Source organism: Populus euphratica, unplaced genomic scaffold (genome assembly GCF_000495115.2).
Source record: "Populus euphratica unplaced genomic scaffold, PopEup_1.0 scaffold11.1, whole genome shotgun sequence".
Classification (NCBI taxonomy): Eukaryota; Viridiplantae; Streptophyta; class Magnoliopsida; order Malpighiales; family Salicaceae; genus Populus; species Populus euphratica.
This window is the reverse complement of record NW_011499878.1, coordinates 1,467,828-1,479,302: the sequence shown is the minus strand read 5'-3', so window position 1 is coordinate 1,479,302 and position 11,475 is coordinate 1,467,828. Positions and strand designations below refer to the sequence as shown.

General features: G+C 31.6%; 3 protein-coding genes across 3 annotated transcripts; all 3 read left to right on the top strand.

The window, feature by feature from the left end:
* The first annotated feature begins 2,269 nt into the window (after window positions 1-2,269).
* Window positions 2,270-3,359, top strand: LOC105128863 (gibberellin-regulated protein 11-like). Its single transcript, XM_011030708.1, has 3 exons — window positions 2,270-2,588; window positions 2,739-2,784; window positions 3,013-3,359. The coding sequence occupies exons 1-3, from the start codon at window positions 2,460-2,462 to the stop codon at window positions 3,192-3,194; spliced, it is 357 nt and encodes a 118-aa protein (XP_011029010.1). The 5' UTR covers window positions 2,270-2,459; the 3' UTR covers window positions 3,195-3,359.
* Window positions 3,360-5,941: 2,582 nt separating this feature from the next.
* Window positions 5,942-7,068, top strand: LOC105128865 (gibberellin-regulated protein 1-like). The gene is made up of 3 exons (XM_011030709.1): window positions 5,942-6,103; window positions 6,236-6,278; window positions 6,606-7,068. Exons 1-3 carry the CDS (start codon window positions 6,020-6,022, stop codon window positions 6,785-6,787), a joined length of 309 nt encoding a protein of 102 aa, XP_011029011.1. The 5' UTR covers window positions 5,942-6,019; the 3' UTR covers window positions 6,788-7,068.
* A 1,739-nt stretch (window positions 7,069-8,807) lies between these two features.
* On the top strand, window positions 8,808-9,673 carry LOC105128866 (gibberellin-regulated protein 1-like). The gene is made up of 3 exons (XM_011030710.1): window positions 8,808-8,960; window positions 9,095-9,140; window positions 9,261-9,673. The coding sequence occupies exons 1-3, from the start codon at window positions 8,883-8,885 to the stop codon at window positions 9,440-9,442; spliced, it is 306 nt and encodes a 101-aa protein (XP_011029012.1). The 5' UTR covers window positions 8,808-8,882; the 3' UTR covers window positions 9,443-9,673.
* Window positions 9,674-11,475: the final 1,802 nt, after the last annotated feature.

Below are 11,475 nucleotides of genomic sequence, written 5' to 3'. Positions count from 1 at the left end.
TAAAAAATATTTTAATATATTTTTAAATAAAAAAAACTATATTACCAACCAAACACAAATTAAAGTAGGCATTGTGAGGTCTAGGGGTGGGAAAAAAATTAATTAAATTGAGAAAACTGAATAAAAATAATTCATAACAAAAAATTAATCAGAATTTTTTTAAAAAAAATGATTAGTGCAGTTTGGTTTTAGTTTTACAAATTTAAAATAAAAAAATTGAACTGAACTGAATCTAAAAAATTAAAAAATAATTAAAATAAAAAAATAATCAGTTTAAACTCGTTTTAATATTTTTTAAAAAACAAAATTTAATTTAATTATTATTATTTTTTATGAAAATCAAACTGAATAAAAAATAATTACATGAGATCCACTTGTGTTAAAAAAACTTTTCTTTACCTCTGGCTATTCTAGACATGGCTCAGTGTTTATTAACCCATCAAAGCTTTTACTTGGCCCGCTTTTTGTGGACGTCGTGGTCCAGCTGTGTGTGTATTATATAGATTATCAAGAAAAAGAAAAAAAGATTCATTTTTTTTTCTCTTTTCTTGAATTAAAAATTCTTGAAGAATTTGCTAATACCGAGGAATGTAATTTAATCTTAATTAACATGTAAATCAATCCAATAAAATCAAATGAAAAAAACCCATCACAGCTGCTATATTTCTTGTAAAATATAATTACTCTTTTTTCATGCAAGAAATAAAGTATCTTTACCTCTATTACTAAAAGTCTAAAAGCACTTTAGCTCTTTTTGGTAAAAACGTTTTTAAAAGCCAATTGTTAAACCAATTCTGTACTTTCAATAAAAATTTCGGGTCACTTGACTAATTAAGACCTATTCAGTAACACTGTAGTTTTTACTTTAATTTTTTTAAATTTTTCTAACTTTAAATATATTAAATTAATTATTTTAATATTAAAAATAAAATCAAATACAATTACCTAACAGCCCAAACCCAACGCTAAACCTTTAGGATGATAACTACAATAGAGTTTAACCAAAAGTTTTTTTAAAAATTAATTTAAATTTACTTTTATTTTCATATTTTTAATATATTTAAATTAAAATTAAATTAAATTTTTTAATATATTTTTTTAATATATATTTTTTAAAAATAATTTAAAAAAACAACTTTTTAATATATTTTTTTAATATATTTTTTTTAAAAATAATTTAAAAAAACAACTCAAACAAAACTCGATCGTGGAGAGTTTATTGAGCAAAGAGTTTGAATGCTGACGTGTCTGCATATATAGGCATGTAAATGATTCAGTGCACTGCAATACTTGTGCCCTTGCAAGTCCTTTGTCAACGTTAATTGGTTGACTTGGCGTCAAATTCCAGTCACACAACAAGGTTAATTAACAGTCGAGTCCAGCCTGTCCTTCCTGTGCTATTAATCGGGGTTCGATCACTTTTTGCAAACCATTTCCTTTCTGCTAGTTTTTTAATATTATGATAATAATTGTTTTTAAAAATATTTTATTATTTAAAAATATATTAAAATATTATTATTTTAAAAATTATTTTTAACAATTATACATCAAAATATTTTAAAAAACAAAAAAATAATTTTTAAAAATATATTCAAAATTTTTAAGAAACGCTACTGGGCTGTAAAAACAAACTGCTACAGACTATTAAAAAATTTGAAGAAAATAGTGAACGCGTACTTCTTCTTCGTTAAGATACATACACACGCACGCACTGACGCACACACAAAAACATGTGCTAAACCCATAGGAAAATAGGATGTTATCTAAACTTTAGAATGAAGAACTTTCTACTATATATATATATATATATATATGGCAAAAACATGTGCTAAACCCATCGGATGCTATCTAAACTTTAGAATGAAGAACTTTCCACTATGCATTTGGAAAATTCCAAAAATACTCACCTTACCATTTGCAAGCCATGAACATAAAGTAATTTTTATAATTAATTAATTAATTGAATTATTATTAGATTTCGTTGTATATATATCCACATCTAGCTAACCTATTAGATAACGTCTAATGCCTATCTCAAAATAAAAAAATGCAGAGATAATAAAAATATATATTTATTGTTTTGAAAGTATATAAACTCGCATTAAAACTATCTTTTAATTAGTTATTGTACTAAATATGTTTCTATCGCAACCATTCTTATTTTTTATTTTCTAAAATGATAGGTAATATATATTAAATAGAGAGGCCTTGGACCTTTCGTTAAAAAAAAAAACAAAAAACAAAAACTACAAAACAACTGCTCCAGTAAGTCTAATATTATCCATCCCGATCGATTTCTAACAAGTTACAAGGGACCATTGTATAATCAGCGCGGTAAACCAACCCTCGGTATCGTGTATGCATGCCAGCAGGATGTCCTGTCTTTGCATGCACCTACTCTCTGTTTTTTATTCTCAAATTCTAGCTATAGATACTGCCACGGCCCTTTCTCCTATTTCATGCGGTCAAACAAGGAGTTCGAAACAAAACTGAAAGCTCTAGTCTCCAGTGGTGACTATACTTTAGCAATGGCTATTTCGAAGCTTTTGATCGCTTCGCTTGTCGTATCTCTTCTTGTTCTCCAGGAGGTAAAGTATTCATGAGTCTTACAGCGTATATATGTCCTATAATTTGGATTTGAGGGTTGTCAAGTTCATTTCTTCCTCTCTATTTTCTTTGAGGCTCAACCTTCGATTACTAAAAATATACATAAAAAACATGGCATTTGAATGATGCAGGTGAACGCAAGTATAGGTGTAAGCTCTATTGCTGGGAAAAACATCGGTACGTAAACTCTTGAACCTGCCCACAACATCATCAGCTGGTCAAGTGGCTTATGTTAATTAACGAATTAATACATAAAAAACTACTCCTAAGTTCATGTAATGGAATTCACTATGGTTATTTTACATCTTAATTCCTCAGTATCAAGTTAAATTATTGTTTAAACATTTGCTAGCACCTCTTAATTAAATACTTAATTCATGGGAATTCATTTGGCTTTGTGTGCAGATTGTGGCGGGGCTTGCAAATACAGGTGTTCCTTATCCTCTAGGCCACATCTTTGCAATAGGGCTTGCGGGACATGCTGTGCACGATGCAAATGTGTCCCTAAAGGCACTTCCGGCAACCTAGATACTTGCCCTTGCTATGCCACCATGACTACTCATGGTGGCAGACGCAAGTGTCCTTGAAATCAGCCTTTACCTCCTTGTAAAAAGCACATAGTGATTCTCTACATATATCAATAGTAATCCTTGGAGTTTGAGTACTATAGCTATGAGGGATGTCGTTTTCTTCAGTTTTCCTTTATTTTTTTTATTGTTTGTATTATATATTTTCTGAATTTTTTGTTTTTATGGATTTCGTTTTACTCTACTTTCTTTATGCAGGTGAAATTTGAATCAAATTAACAATTGATACATTACGATAGGGTTTTAGCCCCTGGTGCTTTTTTTTTTTTTTTATTGCGTGGAATTTGGGTTTATATACCTTCTAGGTATGGTTTGGATAAACCTTGGACGATAGCGCAATCGATTTGACATAAGTGTTAGTTAAAATGTGCTTGTGAGTCCGATCGGCAGTCGATGATGATGTGCGAGGAGGTGATTTTTTAACTTTTGTGGGAGGCCTTTGAACCATGATCTCACAAGCCTTCATCCCACCTTTAAATCAATCAATGAGCTACCTAACAAGTTGAGTCTTTCATGATTAATAAACATTATCCAAAAATATTTTAGACTAGTAATAATAATTATTTTTTTAAATATTTTTTATTTAAAAATATATTAAAAAATTATTTTTAATATTAACATATTAAAAAAATCAATAAAATTTAATTTAAAGTAAAAAAATAAAAAAATTCATATTTATTTAAAAATAATTTTAAAACACAAATGTGTTTTAATCCCCATGCCAAATTCACTCTCATAAGAAAAATTATCAAGCACTTTCATCCATATTAATTAGAATAAGACTAGGTTAATCGGTTCAACTAGTAAATTAGATTTTTTTAATGGTTTGGTTTAAAATATGAACTATGTTTTAACATGTCTATAAAAATTGATTTTAATTAAACTAAATCTATTAAGAATCAAATTGAATCGTATTCAAAATAAATCCACTCCTTGTCTCTTTATAAAAATATAGAAATAAAAATACTTTTATTTATATTATTTTTAATATCAACATATAAAATTATATATAAAAATAATCACTCTCATAAGAAAAATTATCAAGCACTTTCATCCATATTAATTAGAATAAGACTAGGTTAATCGGTTCAACTAGTAAATTAGATTTTTTTAATGGTTTGGTTTAAAATATGAACTATTTTTTAACATGCCTATAAAAATTGATTTAAATTAAACTAAGTCTATTTAGAATCAAATTGAATCGATTCAAGATAAATCCACTCCTTGTCCCTTTATAAAAATATAGAAATAGAAATACTTTTATTTATATTATTTTTAATTTCAACATATAAAATTATATATAAAAATAAAAACACGTTTAACTGCAGTGCCTGTGCTCTGGAATTAGGTGCACGCACATAGTACAGCTGTGGGGTGATCTCCTACAGCTGGCAGAGCCACTCTGTGGAGGTTCTTGTGAAGCTTTCAAGCACATAGGTGATAGCGGCCCGTGCTAGCATCGTTTCCAATTCATAAATAGACTTCCTATTAGATCATAAAACGAGTGAGCTTGACCAGGATTGGCCTCGTAGCTTGTCAGGAACTTTGCTATCGTTCATCAACTCAGTAGTTTCCCCATTTATCATACACCAGAAAAGCATCGCGCGAGTTGAACTAAAGCCTATCCATGATCTCCTCAGAGAAGAGAAAATTAGCTCGGCTGGTCCATTTTGTACCGGGACAACTTTACCAATTAATTTCGTGATATTTCACACATTTTAATACTGAAACATCCATGAATATCCCAATTGAAAACATGATAAGATAAAACTGTGCTTTTTTGCCAAATATTTTTTAAATTTTGCTATTCTATCAATTTGTTTTATGATTTATTGTGATAATTCACACATTTTATGTGCCTAGTTCCAAAACTATGTCCCCTCAATCTGGTCATCACTTCCAAACACCCCTTAGCCAGGAGTCCTGGGGACTGTTTAGAACAGAAATTTACAAGCCACGATGATATATTATGGTAGCTTCTATTTTTCTCCATGGAACAAGTAATCATGTCACGTATGACATCTAGAATCAAATTGAATACGCTATCTCCTCCCTTCCAGTGCCCATAGTTTTAGTCGTTTTGCGCATCATCGATCTTCATCCAAGCTCTGATTGCTTTTTAGATGGTGAAAGATCTGTCACATCTCCGCGTATAATAATTGCAGAAGGGAAGAGTACTATACACTAGTAGAGGGAGGTTATTGACAGAAAGAGCATGAGCATCCACTAAGGAATTACAAAATTTCTATGGACCCTTCCCTCGTTCACTCTAGATGATTCCAAAGGCTCTTCTCGACCATACTTTCCTGACAGCTCAATGGTACTCATACACCACTTCTCATTTTTTTCCCCTCTTCCTCCTAGTATTATAATAATAATAGTATGGTCCTCAATGAACCATACTAAGAATTTTGAAAAAAAAATTAAAAATCAAATTTACTGAAATAATTTGAATCTTTTTTACGCAACGACCTTTTAATATGCTTCAAGAAATTTACTCATATATATATATATAATTGAAAAAAAAACTAGATAAAGAATTTTGTGGTAATTCCGGGTACCCAAAATTTTCCCTTGCCCAGTTTTTTGAAATTTATTTAGAAAAGTTACCCTAATTTTCCATTTTTTATTAAAAAAATCAACCGAATTACTTTAAAAAATTCGAGTAATTCAATCATCCCTGCCCGCCTTGGCCTCTTTTGTCATTGCCATCAAAACGTCTCTATAAATACCGAGACCCTTTCTGTTTAATTTGCACGCAAAGTTTTAAGGTTTCAATTTGAGACAAAGAGATTGAGCTCTGTTGAATTAATTAGTCTTTGGCAATGGCTATGGCCACCAAGTTTCTGATTGCCTCACTTCTCCTCTCTCTTCTTGCTCTCCATTTTGCCGAGGCTGGTCATGATCCGGTAGTGTTTAATTGTCTTTTTTCTTCTTTTTTTTCATGTTCATGAGGTCCTTTTCTTTTCCCATTGCTCACGTATGTAAAGTCTTGTAATATCGTTTCATCTAAATAACATGTTGTTTCATATTTGATGCAGGTGAACTCGAATCTTGCTGCGAGTTCTCCCCCGAAAAAAATTGGTAATTTTATTTCCCATAATTTAACCAATTAATCAAATTAAATGATTAAATATGATCAATAAATAAAATATATCAACAGTGTCCCAACAGGTAAAATTTTGAATTTTTATTTTTAAAGTTAGTATACCTGATTTGTCCCATTACCTCACTCACCACTCAACTTGGATTATAGGTTGAGTTTGGTTAATCCAAGTAAATCTAAAACGATATAATTTAAAGATTACACACACACACACACATATATATAGATATAACATGAAGAGAGAGAGAAAGGAGAAGACTTCGTGCCTAATCATGCATGCATGTTAATTTGGTTTCGTTTTTCAGATTGTGGAAGCGCTTGCAAGGCAAGGTGCCAGTTATCATCGAGGCCACGCCTGTGCAATAGAGCATGTGGGACTTGTTGTTCAAGATGCAGCTGTGTTCCTCCAGGAACAGCCGGTAACTATGAGGCTTGCCCCTGCTACGCCAGCTTGACTACCCATGGCGGCAGACGCAAGTGTCCTTGAAGCACATCTAATTTCCGAGCATCTCATGATTTTAATCATACTTATGTTAGATTTTGGTAAATAAAAAGAGTGGAAAGAAATACAGCAGGAAGTATGAAAAGCTGAAAATCTGGTTGTTTAATTGCAATAATTATATAGTTTCATTAAATGTACTTTGTCTTCGGTATGTAATCTCTCCTTTTAAAAAAAAAAAATTAAGCAGTCCGAAATTCTATGGATGTGTGTCTCTGTTGAAACATGAAATGAAGATAGTTTAACTAGTGAAAAACTACCTTCAACTTTTGATCAACCGTAACTTAGATCCTGTTTGTTTTTAGATGCAATCATTTTGATGTTCTTGATAAGGTGCCACCGCATGTTGCCAGAGATAGGAGGCAAATGGGTTCCGAGAGGGTTGTGTACATATTTTATATGCGTGGCCCTATATGAAACAAAAAATTGAAGTCTTCCTCTCTCTAAGAAATTATTCTAGTTTTTGCTTCTCTCGGAAAATTATCTCTGCTTCATCCGTTTGCCTCTCATTAATAAACGATGCCTTAGTCCCAGATTGTTTCTTGATCCGATTTAGGTTTCTGACTTTCTTCTTTTTTTTTTATACAAAAAAATAGGTATATCGAATTGCTTCCAATAAAAAAAAAGGTATCAATCGATTAGTTGGAGGCCAGCTATGATGCCCCAAAACAGAGCATGGACGCAAAGGAATCAAGATTAGGTCGTAGAACTTCAAATTTTATCATGTCTATGCACCTATGTGCTTCATGATAGACTCAGTACTCGATGTGCATGCAAGTCTCAGCCGCTTCATTGTGTGTGGTGAGATGGACTTGCATAGAATTTGATAGAGTACAGAATGGTTACTTGGAATTTGATACAACAAGCAAATTTGACATTTGGATCATCTTGGATAAGTAAATAATTTCATAACGTTGATGCCTAGGATGATATTGAAGAGCAGTAGTGTGAAGTTATGCACATAGGTAGAGGAAAATCTTAGCAAGATGAGCCGCGAGCAGTGTCCTGCTTGCTCTTGCATAGATGTTCTTATTATGGTATGTACACAGTATTTCTCTTTAATCATGGTGGGAACGAAGTCCTTTTCTTGATTTTGAGGTTAGTCAACAAAGAGTTTTGATGTATATACATGTTATTTTTTCTTAAAACTCATGTTCAAAATAGTTAAAAATAGAGAAATAATCCAACATATCTAAGATTTGACAGAATGCCAAGCATAAATTATACGGAAATAGCTTGCTTTCAAACCTAACATAATTGAGTTTTAAAATATCATCTATGCTGTTGTGTCTGCAGATAAACTATTGAAAAGATTCAGTGCACTGCAATAATTGGTGCAGTTGTATTGATAGATGGAAACATTACAGCTTAAAGTCTTTTGTCTTCGCATCATCTACGAAGTCACAAAACAAAGCTTAATGGCTAGTTTAGAGTCCAAACGAGTCCACCTTGGCCATTTTTTCACTCTTTGATTTTCACAAGCCATTTTTTCTACGATAAAAAAAAGAGTGCTGATTGTTTATATGGAAGAGCAGGAAGTGAAATGTTGAGAACGTAATTCTCTAATATATAAAAAATAAATGTAAGTGAATGGGGCTGCGTTTCTTTTTCCTTTGAATTCGAGAAAATTTGTTTCTAATTTTATATTGAGTTTTAAAAATGTATTTAATCTGAAAAAATAATAAATTATTTTTTTTTGTATTTTTCAATTGTTTTTATATGCTAAAAAATATTTCTAAAAACATCATGTATTATATAAAAAAAAAACCTGCTCTGGATTATATTCTTCCCAAATCCTACCAAGTGACAATAGTATAAAAAATAAAAAAAAACCTGCTCCGGATTATATTCTGCCCAAATCCTACCAAGTGACAATAGTATAATTAGAGTGGTAGGCCTACTTCAGTTTCGTATATGCATGCCAGCAGGATGTCCCGTCCTTGCTTGCACCCACTCTCTGTTTTTATCCTTGCAGAGTGGCTATAAATAGTGGCACCCTTTCTCCTGTTCCACGCATTCAAGTGAACAGAGTTCGAAACATAACTAAACATCCAATCTGCAAGGGTCTAATTAAGCTTTATCAATGGCTATTTCAAAGCTTTTGATTGCTTCCCTGCTCTTATCTCTTCTTGTGCTCCATCTTGCCGAAGCTGATCAGAAGGTAAAGTCTTAATTCTTCAAGAGTATGTGCTCCTTTCAGATTTGAGTGTTGTCGAGTTCTTTTCTTTCTCTTTTCTGCGCTCAATCTTTCAGTATTAAAAAGATAGAAAACGACACTGCATTTGACTGATGCAGGTGAACTCAAATCAAGCTGCAAGCTATCTTCCTGGAAACAGTATCGGTACGTAAATAAAAGAACCCTATTCACCTATTTAATTGCTTAGTTTATCAAGATTAAATTAAAATATTGTTTACTATTCATTTACTTGATTAATGCGCCTTAATTTTGTTATCTACGCAGACTGTGGTGGCGCTTGCCATGGTAGGTGTTCGTTGTCCTCTAGGCCTCGTCTTTGCAAGAGGGCTTGCGGGTCATGCTGTGCCCGATGCAAATGTGTCCCTCAAGGCACTTCCGGCAACCTGGATACCTGCCCTTGCTATGCCACCTTGACTACTCGTGGAGGCAGACGCAAGTGTCCTTGAATCTAATCAGCCCATTACTAAAATCCACGCCTTCTCTGCATGTATCAAGAATTAATAACCATTGGAATTCCAAAAAAAAAAAGATGCGGAGGTGTACTTTCTTACCAGATACGAGGGATATGTCGTTTCCTTTATTTTTCTTTAGTTTGTAATTTTTTTTCTTGAATTATTTGTGATGAACATTGAATTGTAATGGCAAATGTTTGGAAATAAAATACCGGGTTTCGTTTTTCCTCTCTTAATGTAAGATAAATTTGATTCAAATTATGTTATTGATTAACTAATATTTGCCAACCGTTCATTAGCTTTCAAATCACGGGATAAATTCCAAGAAATCAAGAAAGTGGTAGCAGGTAATAATTAATTAATGAACGCTTTAATTTCCTGATCTCCATTCACATAAACATTGTTTTATGTTCCAGGTGATCAACGCAGCCCCGCGGATTGGGACGAATAAACTTAATCCAGTCCAAAGATACCACTATGTATAGAATAAAAACTCCCCACTCCCCTGTGCATGGTATTGGTAACATACACGTTGAAGCCCAATTTCATTCTTTCTCTATACAAACACGCAAGCCCGTCGTAATTGCCTTGCAATTTTGCAAAGATGCCTACAAAATTGAGATTGAAGTTGGTTTTAGTTAAAATTAAAAAAAGAAATCTTCAAATTATATTTGATAGTATTTTTTAATTTTTTTTGTTATAATAATGTCAAAAATAATTTTTTAAATGAAGTTGGTTTAGTTAAAATTTAAAAAAAAAAATTCAAATTATATTTGATAGTATTTTTTAATTTTTTTTGTTATAATAATGTCAAAAATAATTTTTTAAAAAAATATTTTGAAAAATAACATTCACCGCACTTTTTTACACTTTTTTTTGGTGTTTATTTGGTAATAGGGTATAATATATTTTTTATTGATATATATATATATATATTATTTTATTATGATGATATCAAAAATAATTTTTTTAAAAAACAATATCCATCGCAATTTTAAACGCTTTTTTTTGTGTTTATTTGATAATAAAGTATGATATATTTTTTATATATATATATATATATATTTGATATAAGTAGTTAAAATTCAACTAAAATAAACTAGCTAGTGTTTTTCTCTATAAGATCAGATCTTCAGGAGATTTTTGCTTCATGGATGTAGGAAATTCACATTCATGTTATTCTGTGATTTTAGTTAAAATTCAACTAAAATAAACTAGCTAGTGTTTTTCTCTATAAGATCAGATCTTCATGGCATGCTTGCTATGTACTTTTCAGGAGATTTTTTCTTCATGGATGTAGGAAACTCACATTCATGTTATTCTGTGATTTTAGTCATGGCAATTTAGAGTTGCTTCATCGGACATGAAAATAGAACTGGATACAGAAAAGGGTTGAGAATTGACAGCATGAAAATGAAGTGACATATAATCATTAATCAGGGGTCACACACTGGTGATCGATCTAGGCTTCTCCTTCCACTCGATACTTTTCCTAGCAATCTGTTGAGAATGGAAATTCACGCTCACAGTTTATATGCATCCATGCCGACCATTCTCAAAAACAAAACCTTCAAATTGGAGGCTATCGACAGTGATTTGGAATTGGATATTCGACTAGGCTAGGTGACAAGTTCGGGAAGGGCTCCGCTTTGGATTCTATGCACACCGTAACAGAGGACCATTGTCACCATGGAAAACCTCCTATGCTTAGACCTTCGTCCCAGAAAAGACAAGGAATATATGGTAATACAGCCTCGGCCAAATACAGACGAAGCCCACTTGCCCTTGATCTGCTTCGCTAAATTTTAAAGCCCTGTCACATTAGACGGGTGCCATCCCATCTCTAGCATTTGACTTGAACCAAGAGATGTTCGGTGTAATGGTTATATCATCTCCAATGAAAAATACTATATTAAAAAATTAAATAAAAAAATAATTTTTTAAATGATGTAAATATATTTTTTAAAATTATATATATTTTAATAGTAAAAAACTATTTAGAAAAATTATTTATATTTTAATATATT

What these genes read in the sequence shown, in the direction of transcription:
- LOC105128863 (XM_011030708.1), top strand. Translation starts at nt 2,460, where the DNA reads ATGCGGTCAAACAAGGAGTTCGAAACAAAACTGAAAGCTCTAGTCTCC. An exon ending in CTCTTCTTGTTCTCCAGGAG is followed by an intron (nt 2,589 to 2,738) that starts GTAAAGTATTCA and finishes TGAATGATGCAG; the next exon opens with GTGAACGCAAGTATAGGTGT. An exon ending in TATTGCTGGGAAAAACATCG is followed by an intron (nt 2,785 to 3,012) that starts GTACGTAAACTC and finishes CTTTGTGTGCAG; the next exon opens with ATTGTGGCGGGGCTTGCAAA.
- LOC105128865 (XM_011030709.1), top strand. Translation starts at nt 6,020, where the DNA reads ATGGCTATGGCCACCAAGTTTCTGATTGCCTCACTTCTCCTCTCTCTT. An exon ending in CCGAGGCTGGTCATGATCCG is followed by an intron (nt 6,104 to 6,235) that starts GTAGTGTTTAAT and finishes TATTTGATGCAG; the next exon opens with GTGAACTCGAATCTTGCTGC. An exon ending in TTCTCCCCCGAAAAAAATTG is followed by an intron (nt 6,279 to 6,605) that starts GTAATTTTATTT and finishes TTCGTTTTTCAG; the next exon opens with ATTGTGGAAGCGCTTGCAAG.
- LOC105128866 (XM_011030710.1), top strand. Translation starts at nt 8,883, where the DNA reads ATGGCTATTTCAAAGCTTTTGATTGCTTCCCTGCTCTTATCTCTTCTT. An exon ending in TTGCCGAAGCTGATCAGAAG is followed by an intron (nt 8,961 to 9,094) that starts GTAAAGTCTTAA and finishes TGACTGATGCAG; the next exon opens with GTGAACTCAAATCAAGCTGC. An exon ending in TCTTCCTGGAAACAGTATCG is followed by an intron (nt 9,141 to 9,260) that starts GTACGTAAATAA and finishes TTATCTACGCAG; the next exon opens with ACTGTGGTGGCGCTTGCCAT.